This window comes from Xiphophorus hellerii, chromosome 12 (genome assembly GCF_003331165.1).
Source record: "Xiphophorus hellerii strain 12219 chromosome 12, Xiphophorus_hellerii-4.1, whole genome shotgun sequence".
NCBI lineage: Eukaryota > Metazoa > Chordata > Actinopteri > Cyprinodontiformes > Poeciliidae > Xiphophorus > Xiphophorus hellerii.
In genome coordinates this window covers 1525003-1549802 of record NC_045683.1, presented here as the reverse complement: position 1 = coordinate 1549802, position 24800 = coordinate 1525003, and the positions used below count along the sequence as shown (strand labels likewise).

The window sequence follows — 24800 nt, the reverse complement described above, 5'->3', positions numbered from 1 at the left end:
AGTTTCTGGAAATCCACTGTTAAAATAATAAATAAATAAAGTGACGTCTGACCTGCAGACCTGGGATGTAAAGTCAAATACTCAAATGCTTTCTATCAATTATTTTGGATATTTGCCCGCCACTAGTTTTTGCACTTTGATTCAAGGGTTATATGTATTTTCTTTTAAAGAACTGTTTGGTGTGTCATCATGTCAGATCAAGAGACTCTCTAAAGTCAGGATGAATAAGAGCAGAAATCCTCACAGCTTCATTGAGCACGTTTCTTCACTCCCAGAAGGTTTTTCCCGCTGAACGTAACTCTGACTGGTTTCTCTCTGAAGTCAAGCAGAACTGAATGTTCCAAACACCTAAACATCTTTATTTTGTCTCTTTCTTTCCCTCCACAGACAGCGAAGGGAAGAAGTAGAACCATGTGACCGCGTCTCACATGAGGGACGGCAGATTTATCAGACATCAATTCCTTGGTGTGGAATAAGCTTCGCCTCGCTGAGAGGCAGGGAACAAACAAACAGAGAAACCTCTTTCATTTCGTACTGATGACATCCACTGGTTTTAGAACAGAGGAGCAGATGAAGCTGCGGGGGACAGATCGCAGGAATGAGACTTTCTTTTTTTTTCTTTTTTTAAAAAGCGGGACTTCTTGTAAAAAGCGAGATGCCATCGAATTGAAATGCTGTGTATAAGATGACATTAGAGCCCTGTGCACTCAGCTTTACCTCTGCTGTTGTGTTTAACTTTATAAAATGCACATTTATTGTAGTGTAATATAATGACGATATGACTGAATGTAAAGATAATAACTCAAACTCACTGTTCTTTTTTTTAAAGCCCCATTGGGACAAAAACAGCATTAGGAAGCTAAAGTGTATAATTATTGTTCTCATTCTGATTATTGAAGTGGTCCTCCCTCCTTCATAGTGCTGACGCTACATTTGTATAACTAACCTGTACTTGAGTGTAACCATGTTGATTGTATTGTCTTTATGTGGGAGTAAAACCTTCACTTCGACTTGCCCAGTGCCATTTACCAACCCCAGTGGTGTAAATATATTCTGTACAGATTTATAGCAGAGCACTAAGATGCTCACTCTGTTGATCACCATGCAGGGGGCAAAGCAGGCGCACCCAACAGGAAGTAGAACCACTAGCCTGTTTATTTCCCTCATCCGCTCAGTTTCTGTTACATATTTTATCAAAAACTTTTGTTTCAAGCAAAACCTCATGTTTATACACACTTACTCACAATTAAGTTCAGATGAAAAAGCATTTAATCTGAAAGAAAAATAAATTTTGTACTGAATTATTAAAACATCAGATAACAAATTTAAGTTTGTTTTTTTTTAAATTGTGCTTTGATGCATAGTAGTCCAAATTTAAGCTAACATCATAAAATGTTTCGACTTGTAGCCTGAGTGCTAGCTGTTCTTGCTAATATGACATGGCTGTGATGATGTTTGCTGAAATAAATACGTTAGTTCAACAGGAAGCTAAAGGAACAACATATTTGTTGTAATCTAAATTAAAATGACATCACCAATATTTTTAGGAGAGGTTGGAGGTTGTTTCAAAATCTACAGGTCCCACTGACAGACCTGTATTAGCTCACCTGTTAGCATAGCTGGTAGCATGATAGCTGTACGGTTTTTGGCTACAACATTAAAATATGTTAAAATAATAATAGAAACTATACATTTTATTTATCATATTTATTTAAATGTTTGTTTTTATGTTAGTAACACTGAACAAAACAAAGGGAGTAACTAGATTTGGCTAGCTATTAGCTTGCAAGCCAAAGGTGTTAGCTAACACGATTATTTTACTCATGTATATTTTCAGAGGAACATTTAAATTTTATAGGAGGTTGACAGTTTGATATTTAGGTGTTTTCTGCAGCTAAAACTAATCATGAAAGAAAAATATCAACAGCTAATTAAAGCTAGTTATGCTACATGCAGTATATTAGCCATAACAATACAGATTAGCAGGTGCTAATTACGGTTACACATTATTTCTCTTTGATTTAAACAAAACAACATTATTTCAACTAAATAAAAAATAACATTCCCATTTTGCGGTCAGTGTTTTAAGAAATATAATGTTTTGTGATAAATGTTACAAAAAGGATTAAATGTAATTAATTCAGTTAAGTTAGATGCAGTTTACACAGTGCCAAATCACAATAAATATTGTCTTATGGTGCTTTATATAAAAACCAACAGGCCCAATTCAAATCTAATCACTTTTATCTCAGTTGCACTTTTGTTCATGTTTGTTTCCAAACAATTCTGTTCCAAAAGTCAGATTGTCATTTTGTATTAATTATTAAACTTTCTTCAACATCAGTAATGTTAAATGATGATAATAATAAAATTAGATTAGATAGATCAAGATTGTCCTTCACAAGACAGGCAACAGGAACTTTTCCCTTTATCAATTAAAACATTATAATTTGTAAACTATAAAATCCTAGTTTGTCTTAATTTGCAACTTTTTGATCTAAATAAGTTTTTGTTGTTATCATTTCTTCCTGACATTGCATGCTGTGTTTTTAGTATCACTGATGTGGACAAAATGTAGCCCAAACATTAAGTTTTAACCTCAATATAAAGTTTATAAAAATAAAATAAAAGTCAGTGTTAAACTGATATGTTTACAAACAGATCAGGGCATTTTCCTTTAGATAAACTAGGAATTATTTTGACCAAAAACCAAAAATATCACTTTGTTGTTTGTTACAAGACAGAGTTTAATGCTTGGATATCTTGTTCCTATAAATGTGTAAATTGTTTGTTAGAACATTTACATGCAGCAGGACTGTATTTTTCCAGCTCATGAAGAAGAGTTTTTAAAAACATCTTGTTTTGATTTTTTTCTTGGTTGCAGCTAAACCTGAGCAGGTCTGGAAATGTTTGATTTTCTTTACTGATTAAGTGATAATTAGCATGTTATAGAACATAATAACTAACTTAATATCTGATGATGGTAAATGGATGCACAAAGTAACTATGGTACACATTTGTGTCGTTAATGAGTGTGGTGGATGTTTTGCCCATTTTCTGCTCCCAGCAGAGCCTCTGAAAAACACAATCAGCTTTTACCAACGGTGTTGTAACACTGCCAAACCTTCAAGATAATTTTATCTGACCAAGTTGGTCTACAATTATTTTATTAAAATAAAAGAAGCCTAAATAACATGGATGATCATAAATCTTGTCATTTAAAACATCTGAATCAAACTCTTTGTTAAATATTTGGCCAGTAGCTGGTTTAAAACTCCTGCTGGACGACTGTAAACACAACGTTAGCTCGCTGACAGCTCTCTGTTTTTGCAGCACTTTGATCCTTTCGGATCTCCAAACTCGAGGGACATACCGAATGTTGTTTTAAACTAATATTAAAAAAATTAAGTTCATGCATTTACAAACAGAAACAACGTAAAAACAGCAGAACAAGGCTGAGAACAAGCATTTCTATCAGCGGCTCTTCCACCTTACCTTCAAAGTTTCAGTGCTCATTTTATTACTTGAATTTAACGCGATGGACTCTGTTTACAAACTTCAATCTACTTTGTGGAGACACTACTGTTGTCTCATAGAGGCTGCTTGTTCTGTTCAGTTCATCCGCCTGGTTTAACCAGTAAATAACGCTCAGAAACTGTATAAACATAAGTCCTGCTGTTGCTTTTTTATACTGTATATGCCTTAATTCATATGGTTGGCAATCATGATTAAAGGATGTTTATATATATAAACTGGTTTGTATTTATTTTCTTCACATTTAAGTATTTACAGAACGAGTTACACACTCGTCTCAGAGGAAGATGATTTCATTTGTTTTTCTTAAGTGTTGTATTAAATACACATATTTTATACATTTAATAAGAAAAAACAATACAAAACACAATGCAACAAAATATACAGTAATGCCACAGATATGCAATACACATATGCAGTATTTTTGGGGAACCGTAGTTTTACTTTTATTTGAGTAATATTATTATGAATTTTTCCACTCCTGCTTGTGTAAAATTTCTGCATTTCAAACATATTGTGACCAAAAAATGCATCAGACACAAACCTAGAATTTATGTCAGAGTGAGACGTCTTGTTTGTAGACAAGCTCTGTTATACTAATGTTATTTTTTATTTGCTGACCCTTTGGTGCCATTTAGAGGTGAAAAGGATATAGTAAATACGTATTTTAAACTGTTAAATAAATATATGCAACGCCTACTGTAAATATGAATTTAATAAGTTTTATCTTGAAAAAAATATATATTTGATTTTTTTTTCTTTTGTCTGAATTTGTTGTTTTGTAATTGTTATTCTTTTTTATTTTAGTCTTTTGAGAATAGCTTTATATGATATTGTATTTTCGATGTAAAATATTAAATCAGGAGTTATAATCAGTGACTGTATTTGAGTAACCTTTTTACATGTTACGTTTTTACTGATTCAGTGTTTGCAGTTCCGCCTCCAACCGGCAGAGGCGCGGTGGAGCGCCTCCTGCATTTTCTCCGCTTTTAAAACAGGATGGGTGGCGCCAAAGCTTGACAACAAAGCGGCTGTTTGATGTCGTAACGGTCGGTGACGCTCTGCTTTTTAATTTAACACCAACTGTTAACAGTTACAGCTCAACAATTCAACCCTAAATGAAACCGACGACGTGAAGTCGGAGTTTGTCACTTCGACGTGGTTTTTTCCTTCTTTGAAGCGGAGCTGATGTCAACATGGCTGCGAAGTCTGACCAACTTCTCATCGTTGTGTCCGTGCTGGAAGGTGAGCTGGGCTTAATGGGATAAACGGGGACAGTTAGAGTTCAAACTGCAGGTGTTTTGAGTTTATTTCGGTGATTTTAAATCTGTTTCTGGGAGATAAAGTGTTGCGGTAGCAGCTTAACTCTGACTGTTGGGTTCGGATAAACAGTTAAGGTGGGATGAACAGTTCGTTAAGGTGGGATGAACAGTTCACCGGTTGCTTCTTTTTAGCCTTTTCAGTTCTAAATGAACAGCCTAGTTTTCCTGTTTCTGTTAGCCAGGAATTTATAAACATTCCTGTTAGCCAGCATTCATGGCTGCAGGCTGGCATAATTAAAACGTGTCACTTAGCTTAGAATAAAGCTTTTATTTGGGAAAGTCACAATATTTCAGCAGAACACAGATGGACACAGAAAGATGAGACGTTGGGAAAGATACCCAGTGGCTCTAAAGGTTTTCAGCCCAGTGGATGTTTTACTCTGATTGTTTTTACAAATTAGTCATGATAAACAGAATATTGCTTTTTGACAAACGAATAATAATAAAAAACATTTTTATGTCTATATTGGAATCAATTTTTACAAAATGACAAAAATATTTTACATAAAACTGGTGATTGCATAAATATTTATGCAGCAGCAGGGGTGGATTTACAAAGATGGGGCCCCTGGAGCAGGTTTGGGGCCCTATCTACAAAGGAAAAATTATTTTAATAATGCAAATTACAGTACATTAATAGGCATGATATAATATGTCCATAGCCAATAACACCATATGGTTTTCAAAGAAATCAACTGTTACTTAATAATTTTTCAAATATTTGAATGTTGTTTATGTTAATAAAAATTCTAAAATGTTAATGCAACTCGACTAATTTGGGTAGATAATTTTTAGTACAGTAAACTCATTCAAAATAAATAACTAAAAGCAGTTTTCCTCCATCTTAACCAAATGGCCAGACAGAGACTTAAAGAGGTGCAGCAAAAGCAAAGAGGTGGATCAGTAGAGCTTGGGTTCATCCAGGACATGTTAATGGGAATATCGGAGCTGCTAGCAGGTCAGCAGATTCAGATTTGTTGGAGGACTGACTGCTACAGAAATTCACCATTAACAGCGAGTCTATGGAGACAGCTGGATGATTTAGTTATGATAACATTTAATTTCCTTTTGGGACAAATGAAGGGTTTTTAATTTAATTGAATCTTTGGTGTTGAAAGACTGAAATAAAAGTGACTGAGTTGTGTTTATGCCAGCTGGTGACAAAGATCCAAATAAAAAATTGCAGCTGGACGTTGTTGGTCATTACTGGTTCGTCTTTGATATTCAGATTTATTACTGGAACTTTGAACTGAAAATGAGAGAAAAAGGAGCAGGAGCTTGAAGAAATGTCCATCAGAATGCTGGGAAGTCTGGGAATCGAGAAGAAATGAATTTATACTTAAATTAAATTTAACAAACTGTCGTCATTCAGGTCGGCATTTTCCGAAGAGCCCTCGCCTCAGTCTGGTGGTCCAGGCGAGCTTCGACGGCGAACATCTGGAAACGGATCCAGTGGAGCATCGAGAGCAGCCGCAGTTCAGCACCGAGCTGGCCTGGGAACTGGACCGCAAGACGCTGCATCAGCACAGGTTGACCCTCTGTCCCTCAGTGTTGACCCTCTGACCCTCAGTGTTGACGCTCTGTCCCTCAGTGTTGACGCTCTGTCCCTCAGTGTTGACCGTCTGTCCCTCAGTGTTGACCCTCTGTCCCTCAGTGTTGACCGTCTGTCCCTCAGTGTTGACGCTCTGTCCCTCAGTGTTGACGCTCTGTCCCTCAGTGTTGACCGTCTGTCCCTCAGTGTTGACGCTCTGTCCCTCAGTGTTGACGCTCTGTCCCTCAGTGTTGACCCTCTGTCCCTCCACGTTGACCCTCTGACCCTCAGTATTGACCCTCTGTCCCTCCACGTTGACCTTCTGTCCCTCAGTGTTGACGCTCTGTCCCTCAGTGTTGACCGTCTGTCCCTCAGTGTTGACCTTCTGTCCCTCAGTGTTGACGCTCTGTCCCTCAGTGTTGACCGTCTGTCCCTCAGTGTTGACCTTCTGTCCCTCAGTGTTGACGCTCTGTCCCTCAGTGTTGACCCTCTGTCCCTCCACGTTGACCCTCTGACCCTCAGTATTGACCCTCTGTCCCTCCACGTTGACCTTCTGTCCCTCAGTGTTGACGCTCTGTCCCTCCACGTTGACCTTCTGTCCCTCCACGTTGACCTTCTGTCCCTCCGTGTTGACCCTCTGTCCCTCAGTGTTGACCCTCTGTCCCTCAGTGTTGACGCTCTGTCCCTCCACGTTGACCCTCTGTCCCTCAGTGTTGACGCTCTGTCCCTCAGTGTTGACGCTCTGTCCCTCAGTGTTGACCGTCTGTCCCTCAGTGTTGACGCTCTGTCCCTCAGTGTTGACGCTCTGTCCCTCAGTGTTGACGCTCTGTCCCTCAGTGTTGACCGTCTGTCCCTCAGTGTTGACGCTCTGTCCCTCAGTGTTGACGCTCTGTCCCTCAGTGTTGACGCTCTGTCCCTCCACGTTGACCCTCTGACCCTCAGTATTGACCCTCTGTCCCTCCACGTTGACCTTCTGTCCCTCCGTGTTGACGCTCTGTCCCTCCACGTTGACCTTCTGTCCCTCCACGTTGACCTTCTGTCCCTCCGTGTTGACCCTCTGTCCCTCAGTGTTGACCCTCTGTCCCTCAGTGTTGACGCTCTGTCCCTCCACGTTGACCCTCTGTCCCTCAGTGTTGACCCTCTGTCCCTCAGTGTTGACCCTCTGTCCCTCCACGTTGACCTTCTGTCCCTTAGTGTTGACCCTCTGTCCCTCCAGGCTGCAGCGGACGCCCATCAAGCTGCAGTGCTTCACTCTGGACTCCGTCAGTAAGAAGAAGGAGAGCGTGGGCTACATCGTCCTGGACCTGCGGTCCGTCCAGGAGGCCAGGCAGGTAAAGCGGCCGCTGCAGGCCCAGGTGAGCGTGTTTCTGCCCCGTGGTGACGAGGCTGCGCTGTGTTCCAGGATCCCCGCTGGTACCCGCTGCTCAGCAGTAAATACACCAAGCAGAAGGCGGCGCTGCTCGTCGGCACGCTGCTGGAGAACGACTCCAAGGCAGCAGCAGCTTCTCCTGACAAGATCCGAGCCAAGAAGGCCGCGCCTCGACAAGGTCGGCTGGTCTGGACCCGCTCTGCTTGATATGGGGCGTTTAGGACCCTGCAGATGGTTTGCTGTTTATTTACCTGCTGATGCTCTGGAACCAGAGAGCAGCTCATGATTATTTTACTAATCCATTATCCTGACAATTAATCGATCGATCGGGGGAGAAATAGACCCACATTCTGCAGACTTTTTATCTAACCACTTAAGCTTTCTTATATACAATATTAGAAAAACATTAAAAGATGCACATAAATAAAAAATTGAATTAATTAAAAATGATTAAAAAAAGAAAAATATTTTATTGCCTGAAATTTTGGGCTGAACATTTTTACAAAGGTGTTTTTTTTTTTTTTTTTTAATCTTAAATGCAAAAATGTGTTGTTCTTTCAGGAAATAGCCTGAGTCTGTATACTACATTAATTGATTAGTAAACTGATGATTATTTATTCTGATTAATCATGACTAATCTAGTTAAAACAAAAATTTTATGAAACCTTTTCTACAGGCTCAGGATGAACAGAAATGATTTATTTTGGGTCAAAAAAACAAAACAGTATTTTCTGCTCTTACATTAAATGTTAGTGTTTTAACTTTGCACAGATTCAGTTTTTATTCAGTTTTTAAAAATTCTAGTTATTTAGATAATAATTAGAGGTTTTCAGCCTTTGTTATTTTATGACTGATTAGGAAACCAGAGACGTTGAGCTGTTTCTAAACTTTGTCATCTTTTTATCATTCAGGTTCTGTTGAGTATTTTCTAAGATGGAGTAAATTCCTCTGGATCATAAGTTAAACTTCTGGTCCTGTCTGAATAAAAACATGACGTTTATTGTCTCTGCAGGTTCTGGCCCGGTGAGCGACGCGCTGCCCGCCAGGCTGGAGGCGGAGCTTGTCCCGGATCAGGGCTACCATCAGGTCGGTCCGGCGGATCGCTGTGGCGACATGTTCATCCTCTCCGTTACCGTCGCCTTCGCTACCAAACTGGAACAGGTGAAGAAACCTGTCAGCTTCCACGCCGACCGGCCGCTCACTGGTTACATTTCATATGATGTCATCGGGAAAATGAATTCTGGGGTTTTAGGTATCGGGGCATTTAGAAACGTGACGGATTAACACGTCTGGTGTTTTTCTGTCTCGGTGAACGGACCTTAAAAGTCTTAATAGGCGTTAAATTCATCAATCTAAAAATAAAACCTTTATTGTTGTTAAAATCTTTCAGAAGTTTTAAAAATGTTGAATGATGCATGTGAAACATGAAACACACAAAACCTCAAGATCAGTCTGCCAACAAACTGCAGGTACTTTTAGTTTTCACACACATTATTTTATGATGCTTCACTAGAAGAAAAAACACAAACATGTTTTTCAAATCTTGAATCTTTTACACTCGACCTAAAAATCATGTTTTATGTTCAAATTGTTGCTAACTGACAAGTTTTTGTTTTGATTTGAATCTGATCTTAAATTTGATTCCAAGTGGTTTTAAAAAAAGTCTTAAAGTTTTTAATTTATCTTAATTTAAGCTGTAGCAGGGCTGGATCATATGTCTTAATAAAATTAGTTTGATTTTATTTTTCTTACCATCTTTTCTTAAAACTGACCCCAGGTTGTTTTTTCTGTTGTTGCTGCAGCTGATTCCCAGCACTAAGAAGCTGCCAGCGGAGGACTCCAGTTTCTTCTTCTACTACTCCCTGCTGGGGAACGACATCACCAGCGAGCCGTTCCACAACCTGCTGAGTCCAGACTTCGAGCCGGAGCGCGCCTCCGTGCGCATCCGCAGCAGCACGCAGGCGCTGCAGGCCTTCCTGACGCAGCAGTCCGGCCTACAGGTGAGCCGGCGCCTCAGACCGAAGCGTCATGGCGGCGGCCGGTCCTGACGTCCCGCTGCGTCCGCAGGTCCACCTCTGCTGCGGGAATCGCTCTCTGGGCAGCAGCGATGTTTCGCTCTCCGCCCTCGCTGCCGCCGCCGTCGATCTGGAGGCCAAGGGCGCCACGGTGGAGGGAGCGTTCGTCCTGCGGCCGCCGCCGCGCAGCAAGCTGCCGGCTCTTCCTGCGGAGCTGCAGCCGACGGTGGGCGTGGCCGTCACCCTGAGGAGGGAGGAGCCAGCGCCTCAGGTAGGAAAACACCACAGCGCTTCTGGAAACTCCGAATTAATGAGTTACAACAACATTTCATTTCCCTGTGGATCAATACAGGATTTTTGAGTTTGAATTGCAGTGATTAGGCATGCCATGTACCGGTACCGGCCCGATAAATAAAACTGGGCCGATATCAACAGCTGATATTCATTTACACGAAAGTACAAGAAATGATTTATAGTGCTGCAAAATAGCAGCTATAAAAAGCAAGACACAAATAAAACATTAATTCAGAGTTTTGATTATTTAGAAGTTTAAACGTCAGTTTAAACTGCAGTCCAGCCTACAGGTGAGCCGGCGCCGAAGCGTCATGGCGGCGGCCGGTCCAGACGTTCCGCTGCGTTACTCTATAGTTTTACTTTAGATTTAAAAATCCCTCTGGATGTTTGACCCTTTTTATTGCTTTTACAAATCAGACATTAGCAACAAAACTTTTATTTTTATTGGAAAAAAAAATTCAAAAAATAACTTTCGTTTCAAAGTGAAAACTTATTTTACAAAATAATCGTTTAATAAAAATATTTAACATAAAGCTGGAAGAGTTTAGCAGGGAAAATGAAGAAAAAATGATGGATCCAGTCAGATTCCCTGTTGGGACTAGAAAGGTGTGAATATTTATACAATAACTTATTTTAAGGTTAAATAATTTTATTTAATTGTCATTTTTTAGAAACCAGTTTTCAATTTTTTTTCAAAATTATTTGTCAAAAATGTCTATTTTTTTCATGATTTATTTATAAAACAGTAAAAAAACATCCAAGGGGTGAAAACTTTCTATGGAGCTCCTTGTATTTATATCTGTGTACCTCGTTAGCAGCCTGTCAGATTAATTAGTGTTTTTTAATTTAATCCTGGAATCGTTTCTGGTTTATTATAATCCTGTCTTCCTCTTGACGGCCACCAGAGGGCAGCAGAGTCAATGTTAAGCTGAATTTGGCAGAGAAACAGTTTTAAACCGTTATCTCTGTTGTTTGAGCTTCATAAAGATGCTGAACGTATTTATGGTGAAATAGGTGAGAGTTCAAAGGTTGAGTTTTGTTTTTATCTGGATATTTTAAATATTTTGTGTTTTTCAGGTTTCAGGGGGAAAGGATCCCAGCAGAGCTCCGCCTCTTCCTCCTGCTGTCGCTCCGACCCAGAAACCTGCTGCTTCGCCTCCTTCGTTCTGTACGGAGAGCGAGGCGGAGAGTCTGCTGGAGGAGCTGGAGCTCGACAGGAAGCTGGCGGCAGGTGATGAAGGTGATGCTCCTCTTCGTCACCCTGAAGGCGGAGCATCCTCCGTCAGCGTCTCCGCTCCCAAAGTGTCCATCCCCTCCTCCGCCCATCACTACTGCTTCTCTCTGGACCTGCGCAGCCTGGCCAAGCTCGCCACGCCATACCCCATCGCCGCCATGCTCAGGTGGGCTCCCAGTCTGACCAGTACCGCCATCGATCCTGCTCCCAGTCTGACCAGTTTGGGTCGCTCTGCAGGTATTCGTACCAGTTCTTTGGCAGCTCTGCTCCCATCATGACCAGTCCACCAGTGGAGCTGCAGAGGAACATGGAGGCGTCGCTGCCGCAGTCCTACTGCGCCTTCGACTTCGCCGCGTTGCCACAGCAGCTGCAGGACACCTTCCTCAGGTAGGACACCTGTCCTCAGGTAGGACACCTGTCCTCAGGTAGGACACCTTCCTCAGGTAGGACACCTGTCCTCAGGTAGGACACCTGTCCACAGGTAGGACACCTGTCCTTATCCAGGTTCTTCTTTGAGACACACGGCAGGTTCAGGCTTTCTGCCCGTCCTTAAAATGTCTTGTATTAATTAAACCAGTAATTTGGCCTTAAATACGTTAATCACAATTCTTAAAGTACTATTTAATCACATTGACACGTTGCATCGTGACGTCATGCAGGTAAGATCCTGAACTCTTCTTCCTTCTGGAGGCAGAAAGCTGCTAATGATGTCTAGCATTGGTTTTAGCTGCCAAGTTGTCAATATAACGCACTAAATCTTACATGTACGCCTGACATAAAAAGAAAAACCATGCAGTTCTTTGATGACAGATCAGCAGAGCAGATGTTTACATTAGCAACCACTGCCTTGTTAGCTTAGCTAATAGCAGCAATAGCTAATCTACCACCGTGACCAAAATAAACATCAAGCCTGAAAACATAAAACTGTAACGGACTGAATGTTCTGTTTTTGTGTGGGAAATGTGGAGCTGACACAGAAAACGAGAAAAAATAATAGTTTTGAGTTCAACAGTTTTTCTGTTATTTTCCCTTTGCTGTGACTCACAACACCGGATTATTAATTCCAACGTCTCCAGGTTTCATCTCGTTAGCGGGATAGTTCTACCGCGGCAGCACGACTACAGATTGCATGTAAAAAAATCTCATTACCTGGCGTTGCTGCGTGTTGCCATGGTAACGTGGAGGCATACCTGGCGTTGCTTTTCCAGGGTTCCTCTGGTCGTGGAGCTGTGGGACCGCGGCTCCTCCAGCAGAGACCAGCTGCTGGGCTCGGCCTCCATCCAGCTGCACCAGCTGCTGAGCTCAGAGAAGACCCAGCTCGGCCCGACGGGGAACCCGGGCTGGAGGCAGACCCACCAGGACCGGATCCCCGTGGTCCACCCGCAGCGGTAGGGACGCCTCCGACAGACAGGCGGGTCGCCTGGCGGTTGCTAACGGCGGTGTGTCGGTCCTCCAGGCCCTCGGAGCGCGTGGCGGAGCTGAGCTACGTGGCGACGCTGGAGGACCTGGGCTTCATTAAAGCTAAAGAGGTTCTGGTGTCGGATTCGATCCAGGTGGGTCCAGATGGTTCTGAACCTGGTTTAGTGGGTCAGCATTAAGACTGCAGCTGATGATTATTTTAGTGATTGTTAATCTGATACAGATTTAAGCTTTTTACAACATTAGAAATAAATTAAAGCTGCAGTATGTAACTTTTATAAAAAATAAAGAAATTCATAAGAAATAAACATTTTATTGCCTAAAATGCAGTGACATCATTCCTCTGGTGAACCTGAAGCTAAAACTGCCACTAGAGGACTTCTGCACTTCTTTACAGACAAAATGTAATTTATTATAAATGCAAAATGTTTTATTGTACAGTTCTGCTTTAATTACTGCAGAAAATTCTGAATATGCTCAGAATATGCCATTTTCTAAAAGAGGCCATTTAAAAAAATTATTTCTTTTGAGTCTGTATAAATCATTAACTAATGAACATTAGTTAATGATTGATCGATTGCTAAATTAGTTGACTTTTATTTAAATGATTGATTAATCGCGGTTAATTTTTTCATCCCTGATCAGCTGAAGATTATAAATACAAACATCTTTAATCAATGAGGAACAAAATTCCACTGAATTTATTAAACATGATATGAATGTAAAATAAAAAGCTGTTTTTTAATTTTTTTATTTTTATTGTTGATTTCATTACAAAGTTTCCGTTCCTCTGAATCGGTACGTTTTCCTTTATTTCTCCTCATGGTGTCTCTAGGACGGATGTCCCGCCGTCCCTCAGTCTTCTCACCCAGCGGCGCCCAAACCGTCCCTGCTGCCGCCGGCCCCCCAGGGGCCCGGGGCCCCGCCAGCTCCCCAGGCTACCAGGGACACCCTGGAGTACCGCGCAGCCCTGGAGCTGGAGATGTGGAAGGAGGAGCAGGAGGACCTGTTCGACGATCAGGTACAAACAGAAGCGTTAGCTCTGTTAGCCACCAGCTAGCTGTCTGTCCAATCTTCTGTCTTTTAGTGCCAACTAGAAACAACCAATCAGAGCCAGGAGGCGGGTCTTAGTGTTGTCAATCACTCTGCTCATCCCCGAGCCTCCAAGGCCAAATGTTCAAATCGATGTTTCTCAGACATTAGCGCAGTTAGCAGCGCGTACATGATATTGATTGACAGCGCTAAGCTCCTCCTCCTCCTGGCTGTCATTGGTTGTTTTTGGTTCATTTCATCAGACAGCAGAAGGAGATCAATCTTTTCAGATTATTTGTCTCATAACAAACATTAACAACATGGTGACAGTTTTAACAAATTAGTAAAAAACATTTTTTAATAAAAGTTACAAGCTGCAGCTTTAGTTGAAATTAATGTTAAATTTCCGACCCGAATAAAAAAATATCTTAACCCTCTGATGCATGAATTATGATCCTTTGTGTCAGAATTTTTTTTTCATTTTTTAAAATTCTTTTCTTAAGGCATAAAAAAGGTAGGAACATTTTTTTGTAAAAATAATTTTTTTATTTTTTTTTATTTTTATGTGATCAATTGTAATTTAGTCCAAATACAAAGTTGTTATTTGAAAAATACATCAGTAGTATTGTTCCTTAGGGGTTCTCTGATGTCACAATATGTTTTTTACTTGCAAGAGTCGTCTACAGTAGAAGGAGGGACCGGGTCGGTTCTCATGCTTTTTTGTCTGTCGGCCATATTGTATTTAACAAAAATAATTTCTTGCATTTGCAGCTGATGGCCAGTAGTTGATGGTATATTTTATGATGCATTAGTGTCCACTTCAGTGGTCTGTGTGTATTTATAACATAAAAATCCACAGGAAGCACAAGAAAATGGCTTTTAGATAGCTGTCCACTGTAGTGACCACTATGCATGAAAGGGTTAAAATCTGTCAACAGAAGAATAAAGTTTATCTGTTTCCTGTAAAACTGTCAGAACTTTCCACATTTTCTAAGTTTTTCTGTTTATAGTTGTTATTTTTACATAAAGTCAGAATTGCAGCGTGAGGATGGAGCAGAAGCAGCTCAGTAAACAGGAGCAGGAATGACTGTGGTTCTGACCCGGTGAGGAGTTCTGGTTTAAAGATGGCGGCGGTTCTGTTTGCAGCTGAAGCAGAAGGAGCTGCGGCACATGCAGGCGCTGGCGGACGAGTGGAGGAAGAGAGACGGAGAGAGGGAGGCGCTGGTCAAGAAGAAGGTGAAGAGTTCATCTGATTCAGTTCTGATCCGACTCTGAACCGATTCTGAACCGGTTCTGGTGGTTCTGCAGGAGCTGGAGTTCAACCTGCTGGAGGAGAAGCTGCAGAAGACGCTGTGTGACCTGGAGAAGAGGGAGAAGCAGCTGGCTGAGGCGGAGCTGCAGGTCAGACTGATCAAACCTGATCAATACAAACGATCCATCATTTTTAGATCATCTTCAATGATCTTTACTAAAATGTTCTGATGCCACTTCCTGTCAATAACCTGATCAGTTTCTCCTGAGCCGCTTCAGGCCTGCAGCTCCACCTAGTGGACAGAATGAGCCTAAACAGGCCAATACAGAGGAAACCACAGAAATGGTTTTTCTTTTTACATTTGACCAAATATTACAATTTTTCAGCCATGATTAGAAATAAATCTTAATATTATATGAACATGTGAAAAATCTGGAAGTAATGGTAAAATTAACCGATAATTTCAGACTTTTTATAATATTTTATAATTAAAGGGGATGCCGTAGCTTCATGTTGGTGCAGAAAAATGAATATTATTGAAAAGTTCAGTTTTGTATTAATGTTTTCCAGCCTTTATTTCTGTTAATTTTCTGCTTCCAGCCAATAAAAACACATTTAAAATCAGATTTTTAAAAAAGGGTTTAATGAAACTGATGAAAACCTGCTTAGAGGTTCTGAGTCTCATCAGAACCAGATTCAGATTTATTCAATCAGAATCTAAAACTCTTCAGTAATTTCTTGGACTGTAACTTGAGTAAAAACATGTCGAAGTATTTTTTTTAAATCTCTGACCTGGTTCTGTTTTTCTCCAGACTCAGCGTCTGCAGCGGGAGCTGAGAGCCGATCACGACCTGACCCAGAAGGAGCTGCAGGAGGCCAGCAGGCGGCTGCAGAGGGAGAGCGACCACCTGGTGGCGCTAGAGAAGGAGAAGGTCCGGCTGATGGAGGAGGAGCGCGGCCGGCTGCTGCAGCAGGTAGAGAGGAGGCGGTTCTGCCGGGTCCATAACGGCCTGGTTAAACTCGTTAACGTTCTGGTTCTGGGTCCAGATGGCGGACGCAGAGGCCCGGTACCAGCAGCTGCAGAAGGAGTTCCAGCTCTTCCGGGAGCAGCAGAACCTGCGGCCCGAGTTCAGACTGCAGGCAGAAGTCAACCTGCTGGCGCTGGAGAAGGTGAGCCGAGACCCGACCCGACCCGACCCGCTGACCTCTGGGTTCATACCAGGACTGCAAATCCTGGAAAATCATTCAGGTGTTTTTCCAGGTTTGGAAAGTCCTTGATTTCTGTTTAAAGTCCCAGGAAAACTGCAGATTGAAAATCAAACTAACTTTTGATTATAAGACAAAATTTATGAAACATTATTTACATTATTTAGTGTATGAATATAACCAGATGTTTTCATCTGGTTATATTCATACACTAAATAATGTAAATAATTGTAATTGTAACATTGTTTTCCTTGCTGTCTGAAGTTAAATCAGACTAAAAACTTTTCCTATTTTAAGTCGGTCAGAATCACCTACATTATTTTCTAAATGACAGAAAACATTTTTTGTTACTTTATTGTGTTTCAGCTTTTAATATGAGCAGGAATTTACTTCAACACAATCTGTCTGGATTGTTTCAATGTGATGATTATTATTATTCCTGATCCCTCGGTGATTTATGTATTGTTTGTTTTAATACATTGCAGAAAGTTATTGAAAATGTGGGATTGTTTTATGTGAAATTATTGTTTCTTTGTCAGATCGTTTAGTTCTCAGGTCTGTGACTCACAGGGTGTTAGAGCGAGACGTTCATCAACATTATTATGTTTTAGTTTCTTTGTTCCTGAAGCAGAATGTAGAATAATATCACAAGACATTAATAATAAGAGTAATAAATTATATATAATAGTGAATAGAAACTGTATTTTTTAGTTTAGTTATATTGGTTTTAATCTCCCAAAGTTTGAAAACGAAACTTGGAAATCCTTAAAAAGTGATTTTCATTTTACTGGAGAAAATGTTTGAACCTGCGGTTCTGCTGCTGCAGCAGCGGTTCTGTTGCCGTGATTCTGCTGCTGCAGCAGCGGTTCTGTTGCCGCGGTTCTGCTGCTGCAGCAGCGGTTCTGTTGCCGTGATTCTGCTGCTGCAGCAGCGGTTCTGTTGCGGTTCTGCTCTGACGGTTTGTTTCTGTGAAGGTGGAACTGGAGAGGAAGTTGGAGTCGACCACCAAGTCCAAGCTGCACTACAAGCAGCAGTGGGGCCGCGCGCTGAAGGAGCTGGCTCGGTTCAAACAGGTACCGCTCCGGCCGGGTCGGAGGTTCTGCCTGGTTCTGCTCAAAGGTTAACCTGAATCCAAAGAGTTCATTGGTTGAACAGACATTTCTGTTCACCAATGAACTCTTTGGGTTTCCGTAGTTCAGTGATGTCATCACGCGCAGGGCGGCCATCTTGTTTGACAAGCAGCAGACTTTGAGATCATCTGAGGAATATCAGATTAAGATTTATTTATTATTATTACTAGAATAAAGTTATAACATTAGAAGAATTCAGTCGTACAGAAAAATCTAAATAAAACAAGAAAGTTTTATTGTTACAGGAATAAAGTCATAATATCAGTAAGGTGAAGTGGTAATTTTATTAAATTATAAAAGTTGTGAAGTGATACTTTGGTATCAGTTTTACAGATGAGGAAATATTTTCTCATAATGATAAAAGAAATTTTTGAAAATATTTTCTGTCATTAATAATTAAATGTTTTAAATTTTTACATTTTGCAGAGTTGGACTGATTTGAGTCCAGTTCTGCTCTGAACTCGTCAGATGAACTAATAACTGTTCCTGACAGGAAACAGCTGGAGAACCCGACCCAGATCTTCCTCCTCCTCCTCCTCTTCATCATCTCTCCCTCCATTTTCTCACATCCTTTACCTCCGCCTCCCTTCGTTCTCGTCGTGGTTGCGGAGAAAACACGCGGTGATTTATGCGTCTTTAAGGGTTTCGTCGCCTCCTGCAGATCAGTCTGACGCAGCGTCTCTCTGTTTACACGGCCGCTTCTAAACTCGTCTGTTTGGGTTTTCTCCTCGTCGATTTGTTCTCGCCTCCCGTTTCGCTCGGCGGATCATAAAAATTCCTGAGGAATGATGTTCTTTCCGCGCCGCGAGTCGAAGCCCAAACAGCGCCGAGGTGTTGGGTCAAAATATTGGGACGGACCCGGAGTTGTTCTTTTCTGAGGGAAAATATTGGGACAGGCAGATGAAAGATGTGAGGCTCGCAGCTAAATTTGGTGTTTTTAAGGCTGAGCGGGAGGTCTGGTCGTTTTAAAAGCTGCTTTTATGAACAGAAACATAAACAAAGATATTTTTATTGTAAAAACAACAGAGGATTGGGCCTCAGAGAAACCAAAAAAGGAAACTTCTAGAATGGAAGCCGTTTCTTCCTGCTGGCGGTTTAATGAGGAACGATGAGGCAAATATTCAGACATTTTATCTCTTATTTTAAATTCAGAAGAAAACAGTTTAATGGCACTTTATGGGGTTCTGTGAGGAATCAATAAGCAGTCAGTATCTTACCTCCAGTCAGGGAAAAATGACTACATTTCTCAAAGTTGTTTTAGCATATTTTCTTTAGTTTTGGAGCTGCTTAGTTCTTCACAAATAGATTTATAGAAGTTTTTCTTCCTTTTCCGACCTTCTGGTTTGATTTCTTGTTGGAACTAAAATTATCAGCATAACTTTTTTATCTTTATATTTATTTTTTGCTTCCTAATAAGTAAATTCTCAGAATCAGCACAACATCTTGGATTGTGGGACTGATGCATTTATTAATGGTTGTAGATCTTTAACTTTTTTATTCACTTTGACTCAAAACATTGAAGAATCACATATTCATCATTTTCTGTACAACTCACTTAGAATGAGCTTGAAGTTGATAATTGGCAGGAAGTGTTTTTTTTATTAGTGTTTCTGTGGCGAGTGGAGGCGACGTCACACTGTGTGTGAAAGGAATCGTCTTTTAACCAAAGACAGCAGGAGAAATGACCTGAAGCTGAATAAACTGTAATTTAATTTAATAAATTAAAATGTTTCAGGACTTCCTGGAAGTTTCTGAGCTTTAAGGTTCTGACCCGTCTGGAGTCGGACCTGCAAACGTATAAAACCCAAAATAAAAGCTCATATTTCAAACTTGACTTTCTGAGCGGTGAAAGTTTTCCTTTTATCGGAGTGAAACGGATTTATGTCGTTTCTGCATGTTGCAGCTGCAGTTCTGACCCGTTCAGCCCAAACAGTTTGTTTCCTTCCTGATTGGATCGGATCTCAACCTTTATTTTTCTAATTAGACGCTGGAGGAGCCGAGCCGCTCTGAAACGTGTTAGCGCTGCTCTGATTTACGGGTCGTCCTGACCTCAGATCAGCTGTTCTGGTAAATCTGTCCGGGCGGCGGAGAGAAATACGACTCGGGACGTTTTTATGGCGTTTCTCTCACGGCGATGCGGTTGGTCTCTGTGGATCGGCTCCTCAGGGAGACTTTATGAAAATGTACAAGCAGACAAATTTATCATCGCGCTGCTCTGCGCTCTAATTAAGGACAAACACAGAGCTGGCAGCTGAACTCAGCGCTGAGGTCAGAGGTCAGAAGTCTGTTTGCTAATGATTTTAGTCGAGATCTGAAGAGTTCAGATGCTAACGGCGATGCTAATGTGTTTGTGCACACAGAGGGAGCAGGAGAACGCCATGGCCCGGCTGAAGAAGCAGCAGGCGGAGCTGGAGGCCATGAGGCTCCGTTACCTAGCAACAGAGGAGAAGGAGGTGGTGCGGCAGGACCGTCAGGAGCTGGACGACATCAGGAACGAGCTCAACAGGTGAGGAAGATGTTTCAGTCTGGAGGGTCAAAGGTCAGGAGGTCAGGACCTACACCTGCAGGAACACTGGAGATAAGATAAATACTATGTTGCTTCAGCGCTTTAGCGTTAGCAGGATTAGCGCCTTAGCATTAGCATAATTAGCACTTTAACATTAGCAGGATTAGCGCTTTAGCGTTAGCCAAAAATAACTTTTTATTTAGCGGAGCTGAAAGTAAAACAACCTGATGTGAACTGCTTTGTTTTAGGTTGCGTTTTACTCTGAATGTTTCCACCTCCTGCCCTACAGGCTGAAGAAGCAGGAAGAGGAGAAGTTAGGCCCCGCCCCCGCAGAGCCAGACTCCGCCCCCAGCCTGAACCTGAACGAGAGCGCGGAGGAACACCTGAGCCGCCTGCTGGAGGAGAGAGACACGCTGCTGAGGACCGGCGTTTACACGCACGACGACCGCATCATCGCTGAGCTCAGCAGGCAGATACAGGAAGCCATGAGGGACAGGAAGCTCTGACGGCCAATCAGAGGGACACGGCCGCCACACCGGCCAATCAGAGGAGGACGTTTAACTTGACGCCCATGGAGAGGAACTGAGCCTGATTCAGCCCCGTTGAATTTACGTTACACAGAAATAAAACTTACATTTGTAGTTTTTACAGCGTCCGAAGCTGCTCTGCTCTTTCTGATTGGCCGATAACTGATCAGCTGGGATCAATATTCAGCTGATCAGAACCAGAGCTCTCATGTTGAAGGTTTGGTTTCTCGTCAACAAACAGCAGGTGAGGGTGGAAGGTTTGGGGGAAAAACTTAAACTTAATTCCCATTTTCTAAGTCTGACTGTGTTTGTTCTGCCTCCACTTTAAATTAATCATTTAAAATAGTTTTAATTATTAAAAATTAATTTTTCCCCTGTGAAACTTATTTGACCATTTTTATTATTTTTATAAAGCCTTTCTGACTAAAGAAAAAAATCTCTTTTCAAGGAAACATCAAAGTGGAAAATAAGTTATTTGATAATTTTGTTTAGAACCAAAGACAAGTGAAATATTTTCAGATTTTTATAAATCTTTTATTTTCTTATCCAACACAGCAAAATAAAACTTTTTTACACTCAGTGTTAGAGCAACGCTAAGAAACAAATTATGAGAATAAAGTCACATGGTTCAATTATTATTATGACTATTGGCGCATTATTCTGCCTTCATCATCTATTATTTTATTCTTGTAATGACTTTTTTCTTATAATTGTAATAAATTCGTAAGTTTAAGTTCTGATGAGTAACAGATTTATCATCATCTCGTTTGTTTTTGTGTTTCAGCTGCAATGAAAATACGTTTAAAAATATTTTTATTACTTTATGTTATACAGTGGAGAGAAGAAAAACATTTGGTCAGACTTAGAAAATGGATTCCTAAAACAAACAGCAAAAAATGTTCATTTTGGCTTTCTGGGCTTCCGTAGAATCAGCTAACTGAGCGCAGAAACGTTAAAACTCATCAGGAAAACAGAAACGTTAATAAAACTTGATTAAAACGTTTTCAGCTCTGATCTGCAGCAGCTCATATGTATTCATACGGCTGAAACTATTATTGATGTTTTCAGGAGCTGAGATGCAGAAAAACAATTTTCAGCATTTTAGTAAAACCTCCTGATTTCATTCAAGCCTAAATAATCATTTCTAAGATGCTGAAACCTTCAGTTCACTAGAACAAGTCAAACTGTTTTTATTAACGGATCAAAACAAAACGAGTCAGAAAATCAGTTTTTTTTCACTAGTTTTAAGTCTTAAGTTTTGAACTAACCCGACGTTCAGCTGCTTCTGTTACACAAACGTTTCTATTAAAATCTTTCATTATTTTATAACTTCAGATGTTTCTGCAGCTTGAATTTGATTGTTGGGTCGAATTTAAAATGTAACATTTCTCAGAAATTAAAGTGATCATGTGACGTTACTGTGATAAGGAGAAACATCAGACTCGACATTCGAAGCGTTTTTACTGAAATAATTGATGTCGTCAGGAAATGTTGAAGTTTTCTGTCCCTGATGGAAGAGTTGGTGCCTGACAGCAGGGGGCGCTGCAGCCTCATGATTTAATTTATTGTTTTGTCTTTTTGTTTGGAATAAATTATTTTTGCATTAAAGATGTCAGCATGATGTTTTTTTACAGAGTCTCTCATAATTAGTTTCACAGGTTTATTCCACCAACAAGGTTAAATTGATGTATTTTATATTTAATGTTAATGGTTTCATTTTTTAGCCTGAGCTGAATTAAAACTCCAGAAAAAAAGACATTTTTGTTGCAGCTGCAGAATAACTTCAGTTTCTGTGGAAACGTCCTGCGTTAAACTAAAACAGATATTTATCCAATAAATTCAGATACTTGAGGTGAACAAAACTTTTCAATCGTAGTCTGAATATTTTATCAATACTGGTATTGATCAAGTATGACTTTGAAACTGATCACAAATATGATTTTGAATCCTCAGAGTTGCATAATCAAAATACATGCAGGTAATTTACTTTTTCTACAATTATACCTTAATGATAAATGTTGCCTCTAACATGAGTATTACTCATTCTCTTTCCTTAGGTGCTGAATGTCGCTAAAAAGCATCAAACCCAGAATTATAAATAATTTTAATAACTCTGGTTGTCCTGACACATCAGGTGTAGAAGACATTTTTCTGCCTGAATCAAATTTTTTGCACAATCCTCGCTGAAGGTTCATTATTTACGGATTTTAAATTTCAAATCATTCCACATGTAGTTCACATTTCCACCACTAGGTTTCATACAAACATCCAGCTTAAAATAAAGTGAAGTTTTGTTGTTCTGATGTTCTGACTGAGCCGTTTATGGATCAGAAGATGCAGTAAACATTCTTAAATACATATTCAACACCAGTAAATCTAAAGAATAAACTCATTTGTGGTTTGACAGATTTTCTCACAGTTCAACTTTCTCACTTTGCTTTTCCTTCAATGTGTTTCCAATTAGACCTGAGAAGAAAAACTCTCCTTAAGTTCATGACTAATTGGATCTGAAAGTGTGAGCAGCCTGCTAAATCTCCAGCAGGAAGCTCCACCTACAGCAAACCATTAAAACCATTAAACAGCCGACCTCCTGGTTTCCAGTTTCTCCTGGGTTTGTTCTCACTGTTGCTGCTTATAGAGCAAAACTGAGACAAATATTATTCTGGACTTTTGCTTTGTCACATTGAACAAACAAACGTTTCTTGAGTAAAATTAGATTTTAAAAAATCTGAAAAGTGTGGCATGATGTAAACAGACATAAATTGTTTCCAAATTTTTTCACCTTAAACGTGACAAATATCCTATGAGAATAAAATTTAATTAAAAGCCAATTTTAAAACGCAACAATTAACTGAATATCTACAGCCTGAAATTAAAACTTTTATTTTCCAATCAAATCTCTTCTTGGTTTCATGTCTAACATTTTTTTCATCCCATCAAAGCAACTTATTATTTTTAAAATCAGGTTATGTGGAGCATTAACTTTAATTTATTTTAATTAATGACAGATTTTAATGCAATAAATTGTTTTGTTTTTTACAGCCACACATTTCTGATGCGTTCATAAATCCATCATCAGCGATGGAAAGCTGCTTCTCTTGGGTTCGTTCTGCTGGAGACGCTGGAAAGGACCAGTATGTTCAGGTTGTGCTAAAAGCAGTTAGCTTATCAGAGAAGCTAGCATCTTGATGCTAACCATGTAGCGGCAGCACAGACGCTACGCTAATGTCAGCGTCTACAGCCACATTTCTAAAGAAGCTCCTGAAACTCTGGGAAGCTGAACTTTACTCCAGTCTGAAGGTTGAAGAATCGAAATAACAGATTAATAACAGTAAATATTTTTGTCGTTGAGCTAAAATGTTTTTTTATTTAATAACTTGGCAGCAAAAATGGCCTTTGAATTGAAAATTAAAATTAAAATGTGATTAATTAATTACAGTGAACTCAAACATGGCCGCCGATTCCCGGCCTGCAGCTTTTTATATTGCGGATATTTAATGATTTAAAGATTTTATAAAAATGTTATTGATGAGCAGGTAAAGCTAAAATAAATTTAAAAAATTCAATCACAGTAAACTAATTTTTAGGTCCATACTAAGAAAAAATGTTAAAAATAAAATCAACAGGATAAAGTTGAAATATAAAAGACTTGCTGACTGACCTCATATTCTGACTTTATTCTCATATTCTGACTTTATTCTTGAAATATAAATTTTTGTATGTTTGTAAATGTTTGTAGTTTTAATGCGTTTTGTAGTTTAAATTTGTCGTTTTTTCCCCCAGATTGATGTTAAATATTGTAAAATCTGAGTATTGATGTTATTTTAAAGCCTTTAATGAGAGATGGAGCAGATGGAGCAGTTGGAGCAGATCTGCGGCTCCTGCAGCATCCAGCAGAAAAATCCTCCCCTTCATGTGACTCCATCTTTTTTCTTCCTTTGTTTTTTCTTCCTCTGTTCAAACAAATGAAGTTCTGCCGTCTTCCTCGTCCGTCAGCAGCTCCTCGGTTTGTTTTCTTTCTAACTGCTGCTAATTAAAACGATCACTGCTGTAATCTCATTACATGAAACCCGATCTGGCTCGTCAGAACCTGGAGCAAAACGTCCTGAAACGGGTCGGTGTGTGACGGTTTGTTTGGGCTGCGGCTCCAGATCCGGTTCTCACAGGGAAAAAGCGGCCATGATGGATGTCCCGACGCGCCGGCCGTGTTTGTTCTGGGATTTTTCTGGAATCCTCGCAGGAATAATCTGCAGATTGAGACGGGAAAGAGGAGAAAAGCAGACGGAGGGATGGAGGGAGGCGCCGCTCGGCCCAGAAGGGTCGGGATTAAATGAGCTTTAAACCGCAGAAATACAATCAATAATGCTTAACGTTTGTTTTAAAAGTCTAAAAATTCATATCTCCTCTTTTTTATGCATATTACATTTTT

General features: G+C 40.2%; 2 protein-coding genes across 4 annotated transcripts in view; both read left to right on the top strand.

Annotated features, from left to right (window-relative positions):
- Positions 1–3752, top strand: part of znf608 (zinc finger protein 608) — a 39012-nt gene extending 35260 nt beyond the window's left edge. For all 3 annotated transcript variants that reach the window (XM_032578695.1, XM_032578694.1, XM_032578693.1), the window contains one exon: positions 388–3752. In XM_032578695.1, coding sequence (XP_032434586.1) covers positions 388–407 — 20 coding nt within the window. In that variant the 3' untranslated portion in view covers positions 408–3752. The remainder of the gene's footprint in view (positions 1–387) is intronic.
- A 769-nt stretch (positions 3753–4521) lies between these two features.
- On the top strand, positions 4522–21979 carry cep120 (centrosomal protein 120). Its single transcript, XM_032579018.1, has 19 exons — positions 4522–4779; positions 6229–6385; positions 7604–7718; positions 7790–7934; positions 8769–8917; positions 9559–9756; positions 9824–10042; positions 11143–11465; positions 11537–11686; positions 12508–12687; positions 12756–12852; positions 13554–13739; positions 14897–14986; positions 15059–15151; positions 15815–15976; positions 16050–16172; positions 17183–17281; positions 19699–19844; positions 20134–21979. The coding sequence occupies exons 1-19, from the start codon at positions 4731–4733 to the stop codon at positions 20348–20350; spliced, it is 2898 nt and encodes a 965-aa protein (XP_032434909.1). The 5' UTR covers positions 4522–4730; the 3' UTR covers positions 20351–21979.
- Positions 21980–24800: the final 2821 nt, after the last annotated feature.

Bases quoted from the DNA above. Each gene is read 5' to 3' on its own strand.
- cep120 (XM_032579018.1), top strand. From the start codon at position 4,731: ATGGCTGCGAAGTCTGACCAACTTCTCATCGTTGTGTCCGTGCTGGAA. The intron at 9,757-9,823 runs GTGAGCCGGCGC...CTGCGTCCGCAG, and splicing joins CGCAGCAGTCCGGCCTACAG to GTCCACCTCTGCTGCGGGAA. The intron at 12,853-13,553 runs GTGGGTCCAGAT...TGGTGTCTCTAG, and splicing joins TGGTGTCGGATTCGATCCAG to GACGGATGTCCCGCCGTCCC.